The following is a 26,468-nucleotide window of genomic DNA, read 5'->3' on the forward strand; positions in this document are numbered from 1 at the left end:
CCAACCAGATTCGGGCACAACCTCTCTCATCCAATCATCCTGCTGCGGCAAAATGCTAAAACAGTTCTCTCTCTTCCACAGTCATTCTGTCATTTCAGGGCAACCGCTGCAACCCACCACCGCCCCAGTCACCTCCATTCCAGCTCAGCAGAGTCCAGATCCAGGCTCATCATAGCCTACATCCTCTTCACCACCAGCAGTGTCTAGATTCCATAGGGGGGTATCCTATCCTGCTGTCGGCCTCATTACCCTTATGAGTACATGAAGTCGTCACTATGGAGTCTAATCCCCCAAAGACTTTGCACATTCAAATCTAAATTGTTGCACATTTATTGTTAAATAAATAATTGCTCATTCTCTCCTGATTGAAATAACAGGATAGGAGTAAACCATGAAGTAAAGCTTGATGCCCACATAGCACAAATACTTACTTACTTTGTATAAACAGTAGCACAGTCATCCTGATCTAAAGCTTGCTAACATTAGCTGCCATAATCTAATACCAAGTAGAGCTGTACCTAAAACACCCCTATATATATTATATCTATTTCTATCCATGACTTCCTTCAAGCAATCTCCGAGCCTTTTATGGAAGAAAAAACAAAATCCTAAAATTGTATTCACTCTGCAACCACCTCTGCAAGAAGCCGCCCGTTAGCTGCTCCCATAAAGCTCATTATATTTTTCCTTCAGAAAACATCTGTGTGTGTCTTTCCTGGAAGAGGGATCCTCCACATTGTTCACGATACATTCATTATTTTGGCAGTTTAAGAAAAATAAAAGTAGAATCGAATGATGTTGTATGCTGTACTGATTGTAAAGCCCCTTGAGACTAACTTGTGAATATGGTCTTTATAAAATATATAAGACTAGATTTACAAAGCATGCTGTAGACTTGACAAATACTGCCACAAGGACGAGTTACAACTGTTGTTTTTGAATCCAACACTTTTAAAATCTTGCAGTTAAAAAAATCGACTTCCTCCAAATCATCAGGTATTTAAAGTTTAAGTGTAGAGAGGATCATGTTTGAACTGCGTATGATGATGGCTAACAATCAAAAGCAAATAATCCACACTTTTTCTTTTTAAATAATAGCAATTCTTTATTGTTGCTCCTCATCAGAAATTTGACATCAGCTGATTACAGAGGGAACAGGGGATAATATGCTGAAATGGTTCACAAACTGTACATAAAAAAAACAACAATAAGTTACCTCATAATAAAGATTTTATTCGAAGTTAATATTTACCATCTTAATACTTGAAAATAATTAAGCGCTACTGGACTTGTTTGGACAAACAGATGGCTCGTCACTCTTACAATAGTTGCCTTTTGGTTTCATCCTCAGATGCATTGTCATACAGTACATTTTAGAAACGACTCTATTTTTCTTTTCTTTTAGAAAAAAAGGTTTTGTAGTGCAGCAGGACAGAGCGAGAAAATGAAACTCTTGTGGTTTGTGTTTATTAACCTGCTGTCTGAATACAACCAGAGCAGATTACAGGACTACAGGTTCTAGTTTGTTTGATTTGTCTCCGGGGGTTAAGCATCTGCTTGTACTGTGCACACACTCATCCCAAAAGTGCATTGTAGCTTGTCTCTTTAAGTTAATATACTTTAACTGTATCTTTGCTGCAGTAATAGGTTTGTGAAATGGTCATCAGCAGGTCTGCTCTTTGTGTCGTCTTGCTCATTCACTACTTTCTTAGGCACAGAGAAAAATTAACAAGGCACCTCTAACTTTTTGAAGCATTAGCATTGTCGAGAGCAGCAAATTATACACAGTAGCATTCAGGTCTCATTTTGTTTTGTTTTTTGTTTTTTTTCCGCACAATCAAGCTAATGGTCCCCTTCTGGTCAATGTAAAACACATCTCGACGCAGAAATATGATTCGTTTTAGACATTCATTACGTTGTTATGAAAAATGTGCTTTTTCCCCATAAATGAAGTGGATCTTACATTCTGACAGAGACCTCAGAGGGAAACATCACAAATAGGTGGGTTGGTGAGATGCAAAAGAAAGAAACATTTGTTTTCACTGTGGCAACACCAAAGCATGAAAGAACAAAATTAAATACCTTCTCATTTCCTCAAAAACAAGAACTTAAAGGTAGAGTCAGTAGCTTTTTCCAAAAGAATGAAATATAGACTTAAATAAAAGTAATGCTGCTCAGTCATCTCTTATGGGCCGCCATACTTTATGTGGTGGTGACTGCATCTGCAGGGACCCTGTCCTCTGACTGGTTTGTTTTGGTTGACTCGGGACGTTTCTGGGTGAGGGTGAATGTACTTCCTGCAGCGAATGGCAGCAAAAAGGTGAGTCAAGGAGTGGATACAATTCAGCGATCGGACGCCATTCAGACCGCCGATTAATACGGACGTGGGCGTAGCAGCAATGAAGAGAAAATATGATCATAATGCGGCAAAACGCCAAGTGGATAAATCTCTCTCTAAAACAGTTTGAAACTTGGGTTAGCTTTACCCGGGGGCGCAGAGTTGGTCTGCTTTCTGTTGGACAGGCAGGTGCCAAACACCGGTGGTTAGCTTGTGCTAACTTGCAGTCAAAGTACTGCAGTGATTGATGAGCCCAGGAAGAGGGGCCCAGTTTGAATGTTGTGTTTACAAGCTGCGACAAACATTTCTATTGACTCTTCCTTTAAGTAATCGTAGAGTAGAAATAGAAAAAAGGTAAAGGTAATGTGTAACACAAAAAAAAATAAAGAGGAAGAAAATAAATTAAAACATTCAAAGCTACATCTTAATCTCCTCCTGTCACCACCTGAGTACATCTTTAGATTCCTGGGCTGTATCCTGATCCCTGTTTGTGCGCTGGGCGGTGGAATGTTGGAAAAAGGTCAAAAATCAGGGAACAGTGAGCGATAAGGAGGTGTAGGCAGGGCGGTGGCAGAGCTTGGCGTCAGGGGGAAGGTGTGAAGGAGTGAAGGGAGGAGGGGGGAGTACATTTTCAGGAGGTGTGTTGGGGAAGAAGTTTCAGGAAGTGTTGTTGTGTTCCTCAGTCTGTCTGCCCTGAACTGTCTCCCCCGGCTCACCTGCTTCAGGAGTGAAGAGAACATCAGCTAACACTCAGCTGTGCAAATCCGATCAGCTTCACCGCATCCGGGATCTCCGAGTCATCGCAGGTGGAAGCCTGCAGGAGGAGGAAGACAGCAGAGGCGTTTCACATCATGACACGCTCAATCTAACATCACAATTAATCCTGCTAAAAAATCTCTGAAACAGCTGTAGTGTAACACATCAGAGTAATCAGGGCTTTAAAATACTGAAAGTGAGTAAGTTGGTTGTTTTTTTTACATCCCAGATCCAGTATAGCCATGGCCTTATAAAACTGTTTTTTCTGTCATCCTCTGTCATTACCATGAACAGAACAACTGCAGTTTATTTTCACTCAATCCCAAGTAAACTATCCTGCTGTTATAAATACTCATAAGAGAACCAAACTTGCATTAATCCTCAGCTGAAAACATGCTGCTCGCTGCATGTGCTGCTCGCTTACAAAACAGCGACAAAAACGTCTCCTCCTTACTTTAACTCTCTCATCCAGGTCTACACTCCCTCCCGCCCACTACGCTCTGCCAATGAAAGGCGTCTGATCCAACCTTCACAACAGGGTCCTAAGTCTCTGACTAGACTCTTCTCCTCTGTCGCCCCCCGGTGGTGGAATGAACTTCCAAACTCCATTCGATCTGCAGAGTCCCTCTGCACCTTTAAGAAAAAGCTAAAGACCCAGCTCTTTCATGAATACCTACTAACTTAATGATGATGGTCTCCATATTATTGATGATGATGATGGTTGTGACGATGGTTTTTGTTTGATAACGATGACTTATAAGATGGTTTCTATACTGATTAGAGCTCTCAAGAACTGCCCTCAATGTTGTGCTTTGCCTCTGGTCACTTCCTGTCAGCACCTGTGTGTCCAATCAGACTCAAAGCTGATCGTTTGCTCTTACTGACATTGTTCCCTTTTTTCTAGATCCTTGCTTGTGTTGTACTTACTCTCTGATGTACGTCTCTTTGGATAAAAGCGTCTGCTAAGTGAATTGTAGAATTGTAGAATTGATATTCCTTAATGTTTTAGGGGGGTCATTACCTTGAAACCATAAACAATGTTTATGAAGTGTCCTGATCGTTGAATCTATTTTGCATCCAGTGAAAATTTTTAGCAAAACTCTGAAATTTCAATGCCCCCCCCCCCCCCCCCACCCATGATGCGCAGTGGCTAAGCTAGCTAGCAGTTATGGGTTGTCAATGTGTTTATGTTTAAATGTTCTCACATTCAGTCGTATTGGCTGCTATAAATCTCATTATGAGTGAGTCACATCTGGCCAATACACAATCTGTATATGCACTTCCTGTCCTGCTGTTTATCAGTTTATCACAGTATTATGTAAGCTATTATAAAACATGTTTGGGATCAATGGATGCAAAGCCGGGTCTTATCGCCCAATATCTTTGCCCAATCTCTATACGCCTGACACTAAATGGGAAAAAGCCCCGCAGCCAGATCACAAAACTGTGTGAAAAGAAGAAGCTTTTATAGTATCATGTTAAGGCCCAGGACATTGGAATCAGACGATTTTTTTTTATAATTCTCAGATATGCTTATAATATGTTTGGGTCTCCATTTCTATATCCATTTGCAATAGATCAATAGTCCAGCCCCTCATTAAGTCAAATCTTAAAGTGCCTCTCACACCATAAATTGTCTACATAAAGTGTTATGATGTGCCCCCGTAGTCAGGGTTATTATTCTCATTCTCTCATACTCCTCGTTTAGAAACACACAGTGAGCATTTCACAGCAGCTTGCAGCAGAACAGAGCCAACATATGGAAAATCAAAGTACATAGTCCATATATCTGCGTGTTGTGTCCAGCACTGCCCTCACGTTGTCTCTCTAGAGACCCCTCCACCTGCAACACTCACGAGCTGCTGATAAGGCAAACGTAACAGAAAGGTCACTTTGTGAAGCACAGTGACCCACAGCACAGATGTTGTTTACCCACGACTACAGAAAGGTCAATTCATTTACATATTTTCTGTTAACTGCACAAGGACGGACATTATTTCTCTATAAGTGCAACACAGATGACTTGTAAAAGTGACACATATGATATATGCACTAAAAACAGTGAGTCGTTAACACATCTTTAACTTCATATAACCATTACTGTAATAAAAATGAGTGAAACACGGGTTAATTGTGGATCAAGGACTAAAATAAATATAGTTTAATTTATGATGATAAAAAGATGAATGACCAGCAGGAAGTCTGCTTTTGCTTGAAAATTAAGTTTGACCCTAAAACATTTTGTTCATACTGTTTTTTTTATCAATAAAAATGCAATGTTTATTTTGGGAATACAGTGTATCTTGTTTGATGCTGCTTTTTTTATAGATATGACATTTTACCACTATTACTAGTTATTTATTTATTTATTACTAGTTACTGTTTTTGCATGTAAGTGATGAGCAGATTTCTGCTGTAAACTGACTTCAGGCGTTTGTTGATCAGTTTAAAATCATAAAGGCTATTAATCACTATCTGTTTGTGAATTGATTTTTTGGAGTCCACTGTATCCTTCACAGACGTTCCCCTCCTGCTGAAGCTGTTCGTTCCTCACTGACCCCTTTCATCAACAAGCTGTTTTTACGGCTGGACGTAAGGCAGCCGGTGAGGGTGTCACCACCACCCATCAATCATGTGGGAACTCACCAGCTTAAAGGTCAACACTTTGTAGGTAGTCGGGTCATCTACAATCTTCTGAAGGTTAGCAGCAACTGTATTTGAAGGGGGGCATACAACAAACATGCTGTTAGAAGAAAACAGCTGTGACAATGTGTACAAAAACATGACGGAACAAAGAGAAGTAACAAAACAAAGATGATTCAAAACGATTTTGACTTTTTGACACAATTTTTTTTCTCGAGGCACACCGACTGAAAACAGCTCCACGACCCACTTTTGGGTCCCGACCCACCAGTTGAGAACCACTGGTCTAGACTATAGTTCATTTATTCTGTCTTGAGATAACATATGTTAAGAACTGGCGCTATACAAACAAGGATTGATTTATAGAATGAGAAGCAATTTATTTCAAAACAAACTCTTAACCCCTCTGGAGGTTATGTTGATCAAAATTAGAGTAAATCCTGAAACTCTCTAAGTGATGTGTCAAATCACATGGGCTGTGATAAGTATGCATTGAGACAACACCTGCTCAAAGGACCAAAAATCAAAAGGTGGAACATTACCTATAACAACATCGTGCCCATGGACCAGGCCGGCTGAGAACAGTTCCTGGGAAACGCCATCGGCCGTGTCTTATGAGAGAATAATACAACAAATATTGGGCCTGCAACATTTCCACTTAGCAGGTAATTGTTTTAGATATTGAATCAGATACTGTCTGGAGCACAAACACAGCCATTAGCTGTTACACACAGCAGCCCACAGTGCCTGGAGATGTTATCACATTTCAAATCCATATACCCAGAGCTCTTACCTCTCCCAGGAGTGAATTCAAACCGGATGTCATTCAGCTCCTTTCTGGAGTTCCTGTAAGGAGAGAGAAGAGGTGGGATTGTACGAGAAGCACCTGGAACATCATTTTTTAAATATGTTGTAGCTCTGACTGCTGCCTGTCTTGGCAAGGACACTCTAGACAAAAGAGGTTTTACATTTCCAACAAGCTTTTTCCTGGTTGAATAAAGGTTAAAAATTAAATAAAAACTAACGAAGCAAATTGGTGAAAATGAACTCAAACAGGACAGTGTGAGCAAGAAAATAAAAAAAAAGACCTGAAAAGCTCTTCAAATAGAGTCTGAGGTGAATGGTAAAGTCTGGAGCATAAACTGTATAAAAGAAGTAAATGTATCCTCCAGGTCTAAAAGCTAAGGTCAATGTCAGAGTGTCTGAAACCTGCAGAGAGAGACTTTACCAAATCAAAGTCTGATTTATGTTAGCTTTAAAAATAGATTTCACTTGATTTACAACCTCATTACACACTTTACTAACAAGTTAAAAGGACTATAAAGCATGGTATGCTTTGGAACAGGACTAGCTCCTACCACAGCAGGCAATCAGGATACAATAAATCAGGATATTTGTCCCATTATAGTTCAATCTGTTAATGCTCTCTTCTAATTCACAATCTTTGGTGTTAAGATGAATTAATATACTAGGGACTCATTTCACATTGTACATCATCGTTTTGATCCATCATTTTATGAATATAAATCCCCTTTCACCACGCAACTAACTTTGCTTTGCACAGTTTTGCATTTAATAAATCGTGCAGCGCACTTTGAGTAAAATGTGCTGCAGCAAAGGTGAACAAACCATAGAGTTTGTGCAGAGGACTTAAGTAGTACTACTGAACATAAACGTAACATATGTCCAAGTGCTTCTCTAAACACACTCTGAATCCACTGAGGTATTATGTATACTGTAGGGCTGTGAAGAGGATTGTTGTCTGTCAATGAGCCTGACATTTTGCTGGAACATAACTGTAACTTTAAGGTGGTTTGAGTCGTCAACCCTGGGCTGCAAAAAAACACCTTTCTTGATTATGTATATTTAATGAACCCCCCCCCCCCCCCCCCCCCCCCAGCAGCTTTGCAGCATCAACCTGCATTCATTTGCATCCATAGCATTAAATCTCTCTTTAAAATTTGTCACAGTGCAGTAGCAAGTTCCTGAAAATAGCAGGACACCCAAAGTGCAATGAGAGAAGATTAATTTGGTTTGTAGTCTAGTCAGATAAATCACACAGCCAGACCTCATTTCAAATGAGATTAGAGCCATAATTCAACACACATAACCAGAGACATATCTGCAATGAGTTTGTTAGAATAAAGTCTGTACCAAACAGTGGGAGTGATGATTTAATACCAGCCGAGCTGCGAGTCAACTTCACTTTTTTCATTTTAAAAGAGTTACGGTTGAAAGAGAAAATAAACAGAGTAAAAAAAAAAAACTCTGGTGGAGCAGATGGACGTAAACAACAAGTCGACTCCCAGCAGTGGAGCAGAGAGCGCACACAGCCTGGGAGAGGCAACATGTGTGTCAGAGGATCACAACCGTAAACCCTGCACAAATAAATCATTCCTTGTGTTTAGAAAGCATTCTGTCAGACACATGCAGCCATTTGGGATTAGACAGAAGAGGCAGACTGAACGCTGTCATGACGTGTGGGAGTTACAGCTCCTTTTTAAATACCAGTGTGAAGATTTATATTTCCAACAGTTCAACAGCAGTAAAATTAGCATTTAACCCAGCTAGCCCCTTTTTATTTTTGACACATTGTTAACTATGTTACAGGACTGTGTAATTCCACTAGACAATGGCAGGTATACAGGATGACACATCATAAAAAGCTTGTTTACAGTGGGCTGTCTTATATACACTTACACTGGATTATAAATGGTTAAATGGACTTGGACATGAATAGTGCTTTTTAGTCTTCTGATCAATCAAAGTACTTTTACACCATGTCACACTCACACCTCATTAACCCACTAAGCCACAGATGCTTTCTTAAATATATAAAACTATACTGCAGGGCTTTCAACATGCCCCCTTTATGTATACAACATAGTGTTTGTCTAATAGGAAATGTACAGAAAAATGTACATTTGTTATAAGAGTGCAGCACACTAAATAGTAGCTGCCCAACTGTGTTTTTATACTACAGACTGTATAAAAAGATGGATGACATGGCAGCTCCCTGAAAGTGAAGCCAAAACATTTGGAGCTCCCCCTACTGACTGACTGCAGTATAGTCCATAAGCTCCGTCTCGTCCTAGTTAACAGATGGGACATGAATCAAACTTTAAACTCAAAAAAAACGTCAAATACATGATTTCCTTCATTGTAATTTAGTGCCAACCTTGTTCTGTCGGTGAACATACTGTAGGACAGTCTACAGGCAAACCTTTCATTCAATAAATGTGGAGAATAAGCATTTCCAGTTATAAGCTACCAATGAATATTTATGTGGCTGTATCTGAGTGCTTCATCTGAGAACATTTCTATGTTCCACATTTATAGGATTTTCAAGAAATATTCAAGGACGCTTTATGGGAAGTGATCTGGAAATTATGGAACCATCAAATATTTTGTGTATTTATCATAAAGTGATTGTTCTATCTACCTAACAGGCTAAGAACAAGAAATGTTCCATATACAGTAAAAAGGGGATAGCCAATGAAGGATCCTGTTCTGATTATTTTTCTTTGGCTCTAAAAAACTGACAGAATGGCATCAAAAATCTCAACCCAACTTCAGGACTGGTGGTGACATAACAGGCAGTGCTATTGTCACTAACTTATTAATAAGATGTTTCAGAAGCTACTCTGACATTTGTCAACTTCTCGTTACCCTTTATAAAGAAGAACAGAGGGAAATGTCACCTCCACGCTGAGCTGTTCAATGAAATCAATCTGCTTCTGTGCTATTTTTGCTATTTAAGCTCCAATGACATTGCACCAACATTATGCAAGTCTGAACTTCCCCTTCAAGCTGCTGACGAAGCTATTCTCAGGACACCTCGGTGCCTTTGTCGAAAAAAAAAGAAAGAAAGAAAAAGATTGAATGAGTTCCAAACAAAATGTTGACAAAAATCCAATCATGCTGCTGCTTTTCCCTCATCTCTGCTTCTGTGGGATCATATTTGCATAAACTCGTTCTAATGGGCTGAACTCTCTTATTAGTTCAGAGAGGAGAGCAATTAGCTGTTTATTTTGCCCTCTTAAATACATTAACTTTTATTACTTTCGGGCAGGAAATTACATTTTCTGAAAGACATTTTTTATTTTTTTACATTTGATTGTTTTTCTATTTTATATACAGGGTCTGTTTATGTCGCATACTCACATGTAAGTATTGGCCTGGAACTGACCTCATTATCGAAACGTACTCATCTACTTTACACTCATATTCCAGATAAATCTCTCATTTACAGTCATCCCCCTACTCAAACACAGTCACAATATTTGTAACCATGACTGTATCTGGTTCTGCTCGCCAGAACATCGGAAAGATCCAAAGAAAATCCAAAGTTATGATACAATCTCTCGTTTTCTTAAAACCTCATGTGATGATACACTTCAAAATGTACCAGGCAAATCCTCCATAGCAGTAAGAAAAGGTCTGCTTTCTTCAGATACAAACAGCTGAGAGTCGACTCCTTTACACACAAAACTCCCTCTCAAATAAAGGAAAAAATTCTGCTTTTGATTCAGCAAAACATGTGCCTTTCAGACGGATACAAATGAATCAAATCAAACAATAAATGGTCTACAAAAAGACGTGCCGTTAATCGAACTTTCAAGGGTTTCATGTTTCTTGCAGCAAGTTCAAATCAAATGTACTGTTCTGTCACGCAATCTTTTTTCTACTTCAGGGCATTTTAAATAGAAAAGAAAAGCTCCAGTGCATCCTGCATGTCAAACTGGAGAGAGCATGTATATGAAATGCTTGGTAATCCAGCAGACAGGCGTGTTTCACTATTAAAGGCCTTGTCTTTTCAGAACAAAAAATGCCATCAAGCTTCATGGAATTAGATCTAAGAAGGCGTCCATCACATGTCTGCATCTCTAATGTTGAATATTTTATCAGACAAACCAGAGAGATGATCCGACAGCCTAATGCCCAGATCACATTAAACACAGTGAACGCATGGCTCTGCTGTGACACATCTTAACAAGATGGCTCTGAAGTCGTCAAGGTGACAGCATTTTTTGCATTAAATAAGAGCGGCGATAAAGAAATGTTGAATTCCTCCACGTTTATGCTTCCTGCGCCTTGAAATCGACAGGTTTGGCAAACATGATTAAAGAAAGGTTTCATTTGTGGAACAGAGGAACCAAAAGGGTCCAAACTTAAGAGATTGCCAATTTATTTTCATCCGCAGGTTAAATGAATGACTCTTTATCAGCCCTCTCCTGTAACATTCACACAACTATTTTTTTTTTTTTTTTTTTAGATTAAGCCGAGAATAAAATGGCTTGCTGTGCTGTGCTGGACGCCTGGGGAGGGACCTTCAGATGTCTGTTCCACTAAGAGTCGGCTCTGTGAGCAGCTCATCAGGGAGCTACAAGCAGACCTTAGAATGTCCAAAAATGCACCATTGTCTGTCTGGGCTGCACCCTTCAAATATTCATCTATCTTTCTCTGTTGGTTTGTCTGGAATGGAAACTAAAGAATGGAGAGTATGCATTGAAAGGTCTTCCTTATATTCTCTCATTGCACATGTTCTTGTTTTCATGTTCAAGCCTTAATTTTTCAATCAAAATATATTCTAACTAGGGTGCAGTGAAAGCAAGGGAGCAGATTGTGGAGCACTGCCAAAGAACCAATGGAGTGTGACGTTCTCCTCCATATGATACGACCGCTGAGACTAAAGGGATATGAAGGGATCCAAAGCGATGAGAGATCTCCTCTGCAGCAGCCAATGATCATTACGCCTATTAAAAGCCTGCGTGTTTAGGACAAAGTCAAAATACCCTGCAGCATTTTTTTAAAGCTGCTTTTTTAAGACAACCTCGAGTGATTTTCTGAAGATTTCCCTTCGTATTATCAGCAAAGAATCAGGCCTTGATCTGAAAAAATCAACCTTACCTTAGCCGTAGTACCATGTTTACAGCACCTGGAATGTAGGGCTTATCCTCAAACGGTTCAACCTGCAGGACACAAAACTCTGATGATGAGACAGTTTACACAGCACACACACACACACACACACACACTAGACTTGGAACAAAAATGTTTTGTGTGAAAGAGAGAAAGAATCTTGTGCTAGATGGCCAGTTTTTTCTGGTAGAGTAAATTCTGGATGAAGAAAAATAAAACACTATTGTGTGCAGCAATGACCACACACTCAGAAACTGTGGTTTATGTTTTCTGAAAAATCTTCCATTGAATGCAGCCGCAAGGAAAAAGTTGTACGGGAAAAGAAAGGGAACAATACATAAAGGTATATTATTATTATTATTATATTATTGACCCTACGTAGACTTAAACATTGGCGTATTTTAATCTACAAGTCTATTTTAGGTCTGCTTCCTTCGTACCATCTGTCCTTCGTTGGTCTTAGTACAGGGACTTATAACCTTCGATCTCACGACCTTTTCTTATTGTCTGTTCCAAAAGTCCGAACTGGGGAAAAAGGCCTTTAAGTTTTCTGCTCCCTTTACTCTGAACGAATTACAAAAAGAGCTGAAACTTAATGAACTTCTCTCATTGGATGCTTTTGAGAGGAAGTTAAATGACCTGGAGGCGGATACATCTGGCTGTAGATGTTCTTCCTGATGTGTTTGTGGATGATTTTTGACAAACATTTTGCTTTTGGGATTTGTTATTTGTGTCTTTTAATGTCTGATGTAGTTTGTATTTGAGTGCTTGGCTGCTCGTTGTCCGTGTGAAACTCTGTTAATGTTTTGCTGCCTGTCTCGGCCAGGACACTCTTTGAAAAAGAGATTTTTAATCTCAATGAGTTTCTTTCCTGGTTAAATAAAGGTAAAAAATAAAAATAAAAATAAATGTTAGCTATTATTATTACTTTGTTACATACAGGCTCTTTGTGTGGCACATAATGGATATTAAAGGATAAGAAATGACTGCTGAGTATCTGTCAAAGCTAATCTCTAACTGTTAGCACGGGACTACACCTCAGACTGCAGACTCTCATTTTTAAAATGACAATAGCTTTATAGAAAAGAGGTTGCAATGGCACTGAGTCTTTAGATGAGATACACCCAAGCACTGAGCTGGCACCGTCAGTCAGACAGCCATTTACTCTGAGTTATTACCACTGAGAGCATCCCTACAGGAGACACACATTCACACATGTAGACAGACACACACACACACTCTGACAGCATGGATGCAGACGCACGCACACACACACACACAGACAATCAGTGTGGCATCAAGGTCATTGAATCATGACAAATTAGAGCTGCTGCTGAGTCCCTCACCTGGGGATGCTGAATAGACAAGCCTTCAATAGGGACATTGTTAGCGTTCTCCTCGTTCTAGGGGGAACAGAACGAGAGGCAGAATCGTGCAAATGCTGTTACAAACTCACGACTCGTTTTATCAAGACAACAAAGGATCGTCAATTTGAAACAATCAAGGAGGAGCGATTTCCTGCCTCGTCATACAGATTTAAAACCTGTGCTTTGCTGCTTTTGATTAAACTCCATAAAACATGTTTGGAGACATACACTGATTGAGTTCATGATTCACTCAAAAGCTTTTTCCTAAATAGGAAATTAATTGCATTTTGCAAAAGACGCCCCTCTGCCATGTTATCAAATTATACAGCAGCAAACAGGATCAAGCATATTTGTCGATGTCATAAAGATTGTGATTTAGTCATTTTAAACTCGGTGCACAAGAGAAGCAGCTGACTTACATCTTTGGCCTCATCTTTGACCCTTCGTGACTGGAGGGAAAAATCAAACATACATTAAAATTCTTTAAAGGCAAATAAACACAGGAAATAACAATGACATCCTCTTTTTCCCCTCAAAGTATCATCTGAAAAGAAAACGTGATAAAGGTTCAGAGGGACCCAAACGTTGTGATTTTTTTTCAAACAAATCTGTGATACTTAGCAAGGGAAGTGCGCAGGATTTTTTCTTTTCAAGTGATAGTTTTTCCCGTCAAAAAATGTGATAAACTTCCATATTTTTTTTTTATTTTTTTTTTAGTGTTGATAGATTGTATCTCCGTTATCTCCATCCGTCCATCTGTGTGCAGTCCAAACTTTTTTTACTTTCATGACAAAGCAGCCACACAAACTTCCACAAAACAAAAACAACAACAAAAAACATTAACAAGCCGTAGATCAATGACAGGAAACTAAAAAACACACTGTAAAAAGTGCAACAGCCTACATCTTAAATCATGACTTTTGGTAACGTATTAGTTATTGCATCATACATTAAAGCGGGGTATCTTTATCAAAGGGCTCTTTGATCATGGCTGTCTACTTCTTCTTGCCTCAAATCCTCGCAGCTAGCTTCCAGCTCATTACAGCAACCTCATGACAGGCTCGCTCAGAGATAAACCATCTGCTATATCCCCCCCCCCCCCAAAAAAAAAAAAAGACTGACTGATCAGTGAGGGAAGGAGTGTGCAGGGTCAGAGACGGAGGGGAAGTATCATAAGAGTTTGATCTACAGGTTAGACATGACATGCAACTATAATGAGCGACATCTCAGTAGCTCAAAGTTTGAATTGCCCTGAATAGGATTAAATTTCTTATGACTACTAAGCTGAATCAAAAAGAAAGAGAGTTGATGACACCTACATCATCCCTAAATAACACATATGCATGTTGAGATAAAAATGAAGAATCATGAGTAGATATTAAACTTTTACTGGTCTGTCGGAGTCTCACCTACCCTGCCCTGATTCACCGCTGCCTTGCCTTCCTCGCTGCCTTCGTCCAGCTCGTCGTCGCTCCACTCCCAGTCTCCATCCTCCGTCTTGTGCAGGTGACCACTGGAGCCCGGGACCCTCCTCACCTGAACCATTACAACACACAGCAAGCACACCTTATCTAAATGACATCATTCAATTGACTCATACATCATAATATTGATTTACATGCCGTTATATTTGAGAGAAACTGACCAGCTGCACAGGTGTAATGTTAAAAGTACACAAACCAAATTATTGTGTTATATTGTCTACATACTGTATGTCCTGTTTTGCTCTATTTTTATGTTTTCAATGTTTGTATGTCATTTTCAATTCGGTAAATTTTATTTGTGATAGTAAATATTCTTACTTTGTTATTTTTACTGTATTTTAGTTTAACTTTGTTTAATCTCTCAAGGTGAGGTTTGGAGCCCTCATGGGTTTCTACCTCACCTGCACATGTGTTTTATTTTTTATTTGTTTTATTTTTCTGTTTGACTCGTCTTTCAAAAACATTGCAAATAAACTAAACTAAACTAAAATTCAAGGTACACAAGGTGTTAAATATGTTTGGTATGGTTGCTGTGATTCTTGTTTTAATGAACTTTTATTGAACATATCTATCTTAAAACACATGACTATATCTGGTCATTACTATTTATATATACATATGTACAGATATTCACTATTTATAACTATTATAGATTGAGCTTTTTAATTTATTAAACATTACCAGCTACTTTTGCACACTGTATATTTGAATGACATTTCTTGTTTGTCTTTATAGTCTTATTTGTACGTTTTTCATGTTTCAGAAACCTAATTTTTTTAAGTGAAGTTTTGATCTGACCTAAAGGAAATCTTTTTTGTTCAGTGTTAGATGCAATTTCTTGAATGTGATTTTAGCTGCTTTAATATTGTAATTTCATTAAATGATTAATTAAGTACCTTTTCTATATGCATAAGGCTCCATTTGAGCAGTTATTCATAAAGACTCTGATTTATAACATTTAAAAAAATCTGTGGAGTTTGTAAGTCAAGCAACACGTCTCCAGTCTGCCAGTATAAGGTTATTCAGCAGAGCACACAAATCTGTAAGCCACCAACTCCAGACTCATATAAATTCTCCAGCATCAGACAAGGTCGTAGTCCAAAAAAAAAAAATGACCCTTCTGGTGGAGCCTTGTTTTTATTTCCAATCCTGACCCTGTTCTGCTCTGAAACGGACATAGATCAATGGACCTATAGCAGCCGAGCATGAACAGCTCACTGACATTCACCCAGAAAAAAACTGAACCAAAATATGCATTTTAAAAAATTAATAAGCCCAGGATCTCTAAGATTTCTTAAAAAACTGATGTAAGAAATTGCAGTGGATAAAACTGACACACATTTAGGTCAAATATCTTGAATCAGGTTTCTGAAAGCATCCATGCAGAACTCAGTCAGTATTCATGTATTTGTGCACTGGATCACACATTAATATCAATCCCATAATATTTGGATCAAGAGTCACATTGCTTGTATGCCACTATAGTCTATCCTCAAACAATAACCAGTGAGAATCATTTGGAGACTTTATTGTGGGTGTCAGGGTGCCCTCTGCTGGTTCATAGACTCACATGTACCAAAGGTTGTCTGAGCTTCTCTGGATGTTTTCTCCTGTACTCACATGTTTAAGATATGACCAAAAGCTTTGACAAATTCCTTTTTTGTTGTTGTTGTCAGTTAATAGACTTTCCGCTAATCCTCACATTCTTGTTTTGAGGAAATGATTGTCCCAACTTTCATGAGCTTTTCATTTAAATTTGCTTTGTTGGTGACAGCTGACCGGGACAATCTGCCATCGCCTTTTCATTCACTGTGCTCAAGGAGAGGTGAGGTCCAATCCTAAACCCATCTGAAGAGTCGGGTTTCTTAAAGTCTCATCTCTAAAACTCAACTCAACTCCTACAGAAAACCACACAGGACAAAAAAAAAAAGAACACCAAGAAGCAGAGGTACAAAAGGGCAGAGAGGATAAGGTCAAGATGTTCAAGGTGGTCCTGTTTGGAGAGAAGTTGAACTGGAAGGTTTAAACTAGACAAGAGTCACATAATCCAGAGATGATATTGCATGTCTATGGATATTATTTGCTGAATTGATGATGTAGATGATTGTGTAGGTCGATTCAACACATCATAGAAAGGGTACCAACTCTTTGTCTTATACTCATATGGATTGGTTTAGAACCCCCTTTGGTGTTAAACAAGGTGATGTTCTGTCCCACAAGGTGTTACACAAATGACCTGGCTCTTGAAATTAAGAACGCTAATTTGGGTATGCGTTTGAATAATTGAACTGTGGGGGTTTTGGTTGTACACAGATGATAATGCTCTACTGGCTGAATCAGAGGATGATCTACAGAATATGTTCAATGTATTAAAGACCTGGTGTTACAGATGGAGGCTGTCAATAAACCAGAGTAAAACACAGATTATTCATATCAGAAAAAAAGGCTCTTCCAAGAAGTCTGAAGATTTTGACATTTTGGGAATATGTCATTAGAATACACAGTCTGAGTTTGTTATTGCACAGTTGTTATTGCGTGCGCCCCCATGTATGGAGGCCGTGGTCCTCCAAGCGGGCGGTCCAGGTTTGAATCCGGCCTGTGGCTCCTTTCCCGCATGTCATTCCCTACTCTCTCTCTTCCTGATTTCCAGCTCTATCCACTGTCCTATCTCTCCATTAAAGGCACAAAAAGCCCAAAAATAAATCTTAAAAAATGTATATACAAACTAAATAAAATTGGTCCAAAGATCGATCCCTGAAGAACTCCTATGTTACAATCAGCTTAAGCAGAGCATGTATCATAAAATATTGTGCAGTGTTGTCTTAAACATGACTCCATTCATGTGAATGCATTGCTAGAGCAATTCAAATTTGAGAATCAGGACTAAAGAACATTAGGATCAACAGTCTCAAAGCCTTTATTTTAATCTAAGAAAATAGCACCAACAATGCAAAACAAAAAAAAGAAGTCTAAATTGTTAAAAAAAAAAATGGTGGTTCATATTCACCACATTGACAACTTCATTATAAAATCCAAAAGGACCTTTGAGTTCGTTGTTATGCTAGATGCCTGTGGTTACCTTATTAACCATCAACAAACCTCAACAACATTACACCTCCCTTCTTATTGACACTCAGCCCTGTCCGTGCGTAATGTTAACGTCATACACTGTAACAGCCCTGCTATCCACTATGCCCTCCATTTACCCCCGACCAGCCAGTGAATTTCCACCCCTCCGCCCGGCCACTCTGCCTCCCGGCGATGGCCCTCTGTTCCCATTTCTGTCCTGGCCATTCAAGCAGAGTGTTATATGAAACCAATATCAGCTGTGCCTGAAACTGCACTTCCTCTCTGTAAACTGTGAGCATCAGAGCAAGCACAATTAATGATAATGTGCTCCCTTTTTTGTGAAATCCTGTCCGTCTTTAATATGGCACGTGCAGACAGCTCTGACACAGGACGTCCGTAAATTGGTGTTGCCTGTCTTTGAGCAGCGTGGGCCCATATTTTTACATAATCCACAAAACAGTATGGGCAGAAAGTGTTTGAGGTGCTACAGAGAGTCAGAGTGCGTTTCTTGTGTTGACTGTAAATGCAAACGCTCGGGTGGAGTGAAAGACTTCAGTCGATCCCAGTACTCTGTCATAATTTGTTCATGTTTAGTCAATAGCTGGGCTTTTTTACAGGGAATGTTTGTGTAAACATACCTTCTTCGCTCTCTGGGAGATCTTTGGTGCACGACACAAAAGCTTTTCAACCAAATGTTCTCTGTTCTGCAAGACAAAAATCACAACATCGAAGTGTGATTAATAAACAGAATGAAATGATGGATGACCTAATGATGAGTCATGGAGAGTACACTGTGTGTATATGGCTCAGAGGATGGTCAGCTCTAGATGATGTATAAATAGTAATTAAAAGTTGTTGTTTTTTTTATTTAAAGTGTTCAAGTTAAAAGTAGGACTAAACCATTTTAAATGGGAACATCATTTTGAGGCTCCACTGCTTGGTCCTGCTTAATCCCATTCATAACATGAACATCATACAAACTCTGCTAATAGTTGATCCAGATAATCTCTCTCTCTTTTGTGTTGCAGATACTCAGATCAGCATTTTTAACAGCTTTTCCCCCTCTGAACAAGAACATCAACACACAACTATTAATCACCATAATTATACAGTATAACATGATGTAATGTTGTTACATATGTTACATGTGTAATGTAAAACAGAATGTATCCAAGAGTCAAATATCTAGACAGTAACAGGCATTGTGTTGAAGAAGAACCTTCACAGTATGTGGATCTACAGTAAATCTATCTTTTATCATAAATGTACATAGTGTGGATTAAACACATGAAAACAAGGCATAGCCAGTTATATGTCATGGTGGCATTTTAAATGCTTTCACTTTGTTTGATATACCGAAGTTTAAAACCAGACTAAACTGAATCTAAAAATAAACATGTATGGAAAAACCAAGCAAAATGGTGGTGAAGCAAATACCTTGGCCTTTTGGAAGAATTTACACTTTAAAAGCTCTGCAGCTGTAGGCCTAGAAGAAAAAAGAAAGTACACTTGTTTAAAAACAATGAAGCAAAGAATTGACTGAATAACTTGATGACACATTGCATCATCTCTTTTCACTGATGTATATGCTGGGTATAAGTCTGGGGTGCTAACCGTTTGGCCGGATCCTTCTGAAGGCACATGGTTATTAGCTTCCTGAACGATTTGCCGTATTTTTTCAGCACTTCTTTGTCCTCTACACCTGTCTCTAGAGTGGGCGGATCATTCTGTAGGGTAAGCATTAAAACCTAAAAATTAGAAATGGAAGAAAAAAAAAATGGTCAGAGCCACCTTCACAATTCTGAAGGCAGACGGGGAAAAGAAACTCAAAGCAGGAAACAGTTTGTAGAGAGAAAGGTTTATTGAAAGTAAAACCGCAGCTCACTTCATAAAAGGTTCCCTGTTTACTAATCATTTGGTTTCCTTATTACGGCAAAGGCACAGGGTCAAAAATAAGCTCTGGGCTTGATTTTTTTTCTTGCTAATGATGAAACCTCAGACACATTTAGAGTTTACTGGCAGTGCTTGCTTTTTTTTATGTGAAAGATCTGGTAAAAACTACACAAATAGTTGTGATTATTACTCTACTGATCAACAGTTTAAGAGCTACAAATATAGTTATACAGAAGACATACTGTACCTTCATGGGAGGGTAGCGGTGATATGGTGCTGATCCTGTTGCTAACTCTATGGCTGTTATTCCAAAACTCCATATATCTGCTTTGAAATCATAGCCTCGAACCTACGGAAACAAAGAAACCATAATTTGTTATGTTAAATGAAGTCTCTGGGGTTAAATGCTAAGTCATGATCTAAGTGGTTAACATGTCAGAAATAAATCTGCTAATCGCATCACATCAAGAAAAGGATTTCCACTAGGCAGAAGTAGAAGCTCTCTCAGGCGGATACATTTAGAATATAATATAAGATGAACTAAGTGTCACCTGCAGCTGCTTCTTTGTACAATAAGAAAATTACTCACTTGTTCCATCACCTCCGGTGCCATCCAGCACGGTGTGCCCACAAAGGTTTTTCGTACTTTGTTTCTCGTCATGTCGCCCCCTGTGGCTAGAAATGCACTAACTCCAAAATCTGAACAGAAAAAAAAAATCTAAATTGAGTGAATCCAAAGTTCAGTGATAAAGCCCCTCCCTCACAGGGGGAACTAATATCGGACTAAGAGGGAGGTTTTAGTCAATATCAGATATAATGCTGAGATGTGATTATTTTACTATATTAAGATTTCTACTTCACAACTCCAGACATATGATCTGTCTCAGATTATTCAGTTCAGGATTAGACCACAATGCTATATTTATGCATTGCCTTCTTAATGAACAAGCACAATCCTTTTCATCATTCAGGAATTCACGCTTTCACTTTAAATAGATCAAATTTAAAAAAGTGTGTGAAAGTGTACAACAGTAGTTTTCCAACCCACCTGCAATCTGAACAGATCCATCTTCTCCAAGAAGTATGTTTCCAGCTTTCACATCCCTGAGGTCAACAAATCACAAACACAGTCACACTACAAAGTCATGTGGGGCAGCATTGATTCTGTCCATGAAAACGGTTCAAATAGACCACCACCATCTGGCACTCTGCCCAGAGGGGAGTGAAATGTAAGCCTGCCTTTCACTGACCTTGAAACCCAGAACACATCAACTACACTGCTTGTGAATAAAATGACATAACATTTTTAACTCTCGTGTGCAGAGCATCTGATAATCACATCACCAATTTCAAGCACCTTTTGAAAGTTGCTGCTAGGTTTGCTAACGAGTTCCTCAACTCTTTTAACTGGAGTTTGCAAAGGCGGCAAAACTTTGGAGCTCTCTGCCCACTGGCATAAAACTAGAGAGCAACAGTAATGCTTTTAACAGAGGACTCAAACAATGGCTAAAATCAAAACAACAGTGCTCACATGAATAGCTTCTGACTGGTTTGTTGTTTGATCATGCTGCCTTTGCTCTACAGTTTATGTCTATTTATTTATTCTCTCCTTATTGTTTTCTCTGTTTTATCACTTTTCTTGATTGTTTTCCTTTCTAAAGCCTCCTGTGGACCGGTGTAAAGAACTAGCATGCTTGCTAAAACACTTAAACAATGCATCTGGTTCGTCCAATGTATCTGTGATGTCCATGCCAAATAAAGTCTATTATTATTATTATTATTATTATTGTTAACTAAGCAATGAAACAACTATAATACAAACAGCAAAACTTATAAAAATAAAAATGAACAAGTCAAATTGCTTGAAGTGTTACCTGTGAATCTGTCCATTTCTGTGCAGGTAGTCCAGGCCCTCTAGGACTTCTTTTAGTATAGTAGCAATTATAGGCTCATCTAGTGATCGATTCTTGTCCTCCTCTTTGTTTGTGTGCTTTATTATATCCAGCATAGAGCCTAAAAATACACAGCAAAATAACCATTAAGTCCTTCAGTTCATTTTTCACATTTTAATTAGAATCCCCCCCAAAAACACTGCAGACACACATTACATCATTAATATCAATGACTGGCAGAAAATCCGTTCAGTGTGTGTTAATTGCTTGTTATCTTTAAAACAGTTCAATGTGCAGGGGAAATACATAATAAGGCTGTAGCTCTGTGAAAACAGCCACAAAGGATGTGCAAAGGGACATCATCAGAGCAAACGGGTTATTTACTGTGACATGTAACAAATCGTTTTCTACTGGCTCTATAAAAATGTAATAAAGCCAGCTTTGAAGACTGGGCTGAGGTTAATGGTTCTGAGGGTCATGATCTGATGTTTTGAAAGTAAAAAGTTCACATTGTGGTTGAAATGTATAATTTCTGTCTAATTTGTATTTACATGTTAATATAATGGTTGCATTAATGTAGTCAATAACAGTTTATCCAGTGTAGAGGTTGACTAATATATATTATCCTGGTCCATACTGTTCTATCTTAAATCATTTGTGTATGTGATTTCCCCGCCATGTCTTCCCATGAACACACTTTTTACAGAACATATAACACAGAAAACAATGCGTGGGGTGATTAAGAATTGGTGTCATCAGGTATTTTAACTTAAACTTAAGCTTACTGACTCAGGCTGCCCGATCGGAGGACTATAGCCTCCATGCATGGAGCATGATCTAACCGCGACTCCATCAGCAACCATTATCTTTTTTTATATACAGCACAAGTGATCTAAAACAGAGGTACATCTTACCTAGTAATCAACAGATTAAAGCAACGGGGTAAAAGAAACAGCATCATCACATTCACAGAGCATTCATGTATTCTGAGGCCTGAGCATGTAGGATGTGTCTCCAAGAAGAAAGAAAGCTGAAGCTCACCTCCACTCAGAAGCTTCATAACTAACCAAAGTTCATCCTTCACTACAAAGGAGGTGTAGTAGGTGACAACATTGGGATGGTAGCACTGGCTCATTGCTTGGATTTCTTTCTATTGAAAGGGTGAAAAAGAGAAGATACCATGTGAAAAAAAAGTCTAATTTAATGTTGAATCATTTTCTTTTTTACATCTATAAGAAACTGTAAAACATTTAGTGTTACAATCCGTTAAGTAAACCAGTATTCAGGCAGAACAATGATAATATGGATCGGGGGGGAGGTAGTAAAACAGCTTCAGAGACTGCTACAAAATACCTCTCTCCACTGAGAAAAATAAGCCCATATTTTATGTACTCACCAAAAGCTCATCCATGCTGGTCTGGCACTTTTCCAGGTTTATTCTCTTTATGGCAACGCGCTCCTGTCTGGGGGTACAGAGGGCTGCCTGTACCACAGCTGTGGCCCCGCTACCTGGAATCACAGACACAACAGAGAAATCACAAAGTGCAGGGGAGCAAAGAGGGACACACATAGCTAACAAATTTTTTTTTAAAAACTCTCTCTGTGGGGTCATGGTATCTGCTTCACAGTTCTTTCTTTGTTTTGATTTTCATCCTCTGTCTCTGCTGACTTAGACATTAGACTGAACACAATAAAATAAACTGACTTTGACTACAGCCTTTTTTTTTCTCCAGCGTGATGGGTTGTTTACTTGTGTCATTACAAATCAAGCCATGCTGGAGTAGTTGTTCACACCTACAAGCTGTGACACACAGCATACTGCCCGCCAACTGCTAGCAGCAGATAAGGCAAAAGAGAAAACGTAAGAGATGTGACTGCTCACCATTTGATTAAGAGAACAGAGAGGGGGGTCTCCCTTATTCATCACAGTCAGCAGCAAACAGCTGTGGTGTTATTTCTTATCATTGGTGATATGACCTGTGAGCTCATCTGCACAGTACATGCACAAGCCAAAAATATTTACAAAAACTTCCTCTGGATCTCTGTTATGTTCATTTGAGATTTTCGTTGTTTTCATTTTTCTCACATTGAATGATTCATAACAGCACTAAAATTGATCATTTCTGAAGTTTTCCCCAGTCCATAAAAGTAAAATTACAGCAGGAAAGTAATGTGTTTCAAATGGTTAGTCCTTAAGTTTACAACAGGTGTATCCACAGATCTCTCCAGTGAACAAAAAAAAAACATACTGGGTAAATCATGATTATAAGCTACATTCAGTAAATTGTTTTTTCACTAAAGGTTTAAAACAACACCTTATGAGTGAGTGAGCATGTGTCAGCTCAGTGTCTGCAACCCACATAGATGAACCTTTGAGGTCTTTAATTAAAAATAGAAACAACAGCACTGACAGCCTATCATAAACTGAACATCTGTGTTTAAGACTGCTGGCAGACATTAAAGGCACATTTTTTTAAATATTACTTTGATTTTATAACATTATTTTTCAGAAAGTGTTCGGCCCCTTTTTCTTACTTTGCAGACCAAATGACTCAAATATTAGTCAGTTGCAATAAGTTTGTTACAGCTAGAAGTTCAGTCTCACTTTTTGTTAACTCACAGTTTTAGTGATGATATAGTTTTAAGGCATATTGACTTTATTTTTACATCATTTTATTAGAAATATTGATAGTTTTTGTATTATTTATTATTATACAAGTTTAATGATTGGTCACTTGGGATACTTTGAGAGGCTATTTAACTCTGTTTACACGCCAACACAGATAGCTGAACTTTACATCTGTGATTGTATTAATGGCTATTAAACTGGACATAAACTCATAGTAGTAGTTACTCTCTAATAACTGGTGAAGAAGACTCCAAGAGAAAGTGTCATTTTCAAGCCCGTGTAGTAACCTGCGTTTAGAGACATAAAACGGTAGTTTCCTTCAATGTGCTTATTGACATCCGCATTGCAAAACATTGCTGGAGGTAGGCTCCAGAATATGAAAATGCCGGTAGGCCCTCATCGTCATTCAGAGATGGTAACCCTCCGCGGCATGCCTTTTCATGACAATATAGCGTCCATCACATCTCCGGGTACTAACCTATGACTTCCTGCAGCTCGTACGACTCCCTGGTAATTGGCCAGCTGGTTGTCAGCGCTGGTTGTGGATGGTGGACTGGAGCCGGAGATTCGCCTTGATCCGCCATGATGATGATGATGATGATGATTCTGCGCTAGTCAGCAGCCTCTCTGAAGCGGACAGACGGACAGACACGACGTGAGGGAGAGAGGCAGACAGTCAAATCTGACCTCCTCCTCCTCCTCCTCAGTACAAGTGTCAGCTGGCGGCTGTGGCAGAGCAACTAGCGATGAGCACAACCCGGAAAATAACGGACCGCACTCATGCGCACTCACTACCATTCCAGTAACATGCTTTACAACACGAGGCTTCATGTACACAGGAAGACATCAATTTAAATCACTCAGTCATTTCAGATGAATACCAAGATTCAAGAGTCAAGATTCAAGATTCAAGATTCAAGATTCAAGATTTGTATTTGTCACATGCTCATACAGATGTGCAGTGAAATGTAAAGACTGTTCCGCAAGGCCATGCAATAACACTCAAATTAATAATACACATAAATACAGTGAAATAGAATATAATGTAACATTTAAAAAATAATTATTTGAATATACAAAATATAGAATAGTGTAAACAGTGTAAAGTGTCACCACCGGCTCTACTCCTGTTATTCACTTATTAAATAAACGGATGTTTTTTTAGGTTAATGTGGCCTATAGGCTTACACTGTTTAATAATACTCTGTGTGATGTGCTTTTTAAAAAACATTATCTTGTAAAACGGCCTGGCAGCTGCTTTGTGTAAGACAGGAACACGTTTGTGTCACATGCAGTCACAACTGAGAGTGACGTTAACACTGGCCACTAGGGGGCGCCATGACTTCATTATATTGTCTAGTCACCTTTGTTCAACACTGACAAGCTGCAGTTTGACACGCAAAATTATTTTTTAATTAAGACATGAAAGACTTTAGATAATTTGCAATCGGTCAGTCAGTATAAGAACAATCGGCCGAAGATGTTGGAATGATATTCAGACTAAAATGCACTTCCTTCTGTGGTTGATGTGGATGGAGAAGATACTGTGCTGTGGCTGGAAATGTTCACCCTTTTTTTATAAAGATTTATTGATATGCTAAATAAGGACAATAAAAAGCATTTCCTACATTAAAGACAATAATTATATTTATGTCATTTTTTGTTGAGTAGGTAGGCTACTATATGAAATGTCTCAAATGTGTCAACTTTGATAGCCTACTTAAATCCTGAAAGCCTATAGCCGAAATATAGGAAAATATTGAGTTTAACTATTATAATAGGCTACTGGTTACGTTTTAATGTATGTTTCATTGTATTTTTTATTATAAAAGGCATACACCATAAACATAAAATAATAATTAAAAAAAATCCAAAAGCTATTAAATTAAACAGTAGGATGAGAAACGATTTGGTATTCAGAACTGAAAAATGAGAACACTTTGTAGCGTCATCATTAATGTATGAAATGTGTTATAAGGTCAGGTTTACATTTACTGATGTAATCTAAGCTGTCAGCAGGGGGCGCAGTTAACCAGGCATGAGGTACAGAAGCCCGTTGCTTACGTGTTGACATATAAACTGCACTTAAATATCACTTTCTTAACATTTTTCATTTGAGTTTGGCAGAAATCATACAGTAAACGTGACGCCTCAATTTGAAGGCAGGTTATTGTAAAAAATCATCCAAAATAACAGCAAGAGATATGCAGGGCAAACGACATAAACAAAGAAAAAACCCTTTTAAAAAAAAATCATAAAGTGTTTGTTTAAATGCTGGTGTTAAGGTGGGATGCATAAAGTGGTTTACCTTGGTTACGCCGTGGTATCGCCGGTATAACGTGCACTGACTGTATTGCATGACATTTCAACGCACCAATCAGTCGCAGAGGAGCTGATTGAGTCTACTTCCCTACACTGGAATAGCCGAGGGGAAACGGACGGACGGAGATTTCGCACGGATAGCTCATCATCAGC

General features: G+C 38.7%; 1 protein-coding gene across 2 annotated transcripts; it reads right to left on the minus strand.

Annotated features, from left to right (window-relative positions):
* Positions 1-1,078: 1,078 nt before the first annotated feature.
* stk39 (serine threonine kinase 39) lies at positions 1,079-26,440 on the minus strand. 2 transcript variants are annotated; one of them, XM_061054392.1, is made up of 19 exons: positions 26,302-26,440; positions 24,472-24,620; positions 22,761-22,873; positions 22,406-22,514; positions 21,347-21,485; positions 20,521-20,576; positions 20,062-20,171; positions 19,720-19,821; positions 19,194-19,327; positions 19,017-19,065; positions 18,218-18,283; positions 14,440-14,562; positions 13,446-13,475; positions 13,006-13,062; positions 11,648-11,709; positions 6,531-6,583; positions 6,280-6,348; positions 5,741-5,805; positions 1,079-3,152 (listed from the first exon to the last, which is right to left on the minus strand). In XM_061054392.1, exons 2-19 carry the CDS (start codon positions 24,575-24,577, stop codon positions 3,078-3,080), a joined length of 1,518 nt encoding a protein of 505 aa, XP_060910375.1. In that variant the 5' UTR covers positions 24,578-24,620; positions 26,302-26,440; the 3' UTR covers positions 1,079-3,077. The 2 variants fall into 2 exon arrangements, with proteins under 2 accessions (XP_060910375.1, XP_060910374.1); XM_061054391.1 differs by lacking the exon at positions 26,302-26,440 and having other exon boundaries at positions 24,472-24,784.
* Positions 26,441-26,468: the final 28 nt, after the last annotated feature.

Source organism: Labrus mixtus, chromosome 13, assembly GCF_963584025.1.
Source record: "Labrus mixtus chromosome 13, fLabMix1.1, whole genome shotgun sequence".
NCBI classification, from domain to species: Eukaryota; Metazoa; Chordata; class Actinopteri; order Labriformes; family Labridae; genus Labrus; species Labrus mixtus.

What these genes read in the sequence shown, in the direction of transcription:
- stk39 (XM_061054392.1), bottom strand. Translation starts at nt 24,577, where the DNA reads ATGGCGGATCAAGGCGAATCTCCGGCTCCAGTCCACCATCCACAACCA. An exon ending in ACCGCTACCCTCCCATGAAG is followed by an intron (nt 19,328 to 19,719) that starts GTACAGTATGTC and finishes TCTAATTTTTAG; the next exon opens with GTTTTAATGCTTACCCTACA. An exon ending in AAGTGTTGACCTTTAAGCTG is followed by an intron (nt 3,153 to 5,740) that starts GTGAGTTCCCAC and finishes CTCCTCCTGCAG; the next exon opens with GCTTCCACCTGCGATGACTC.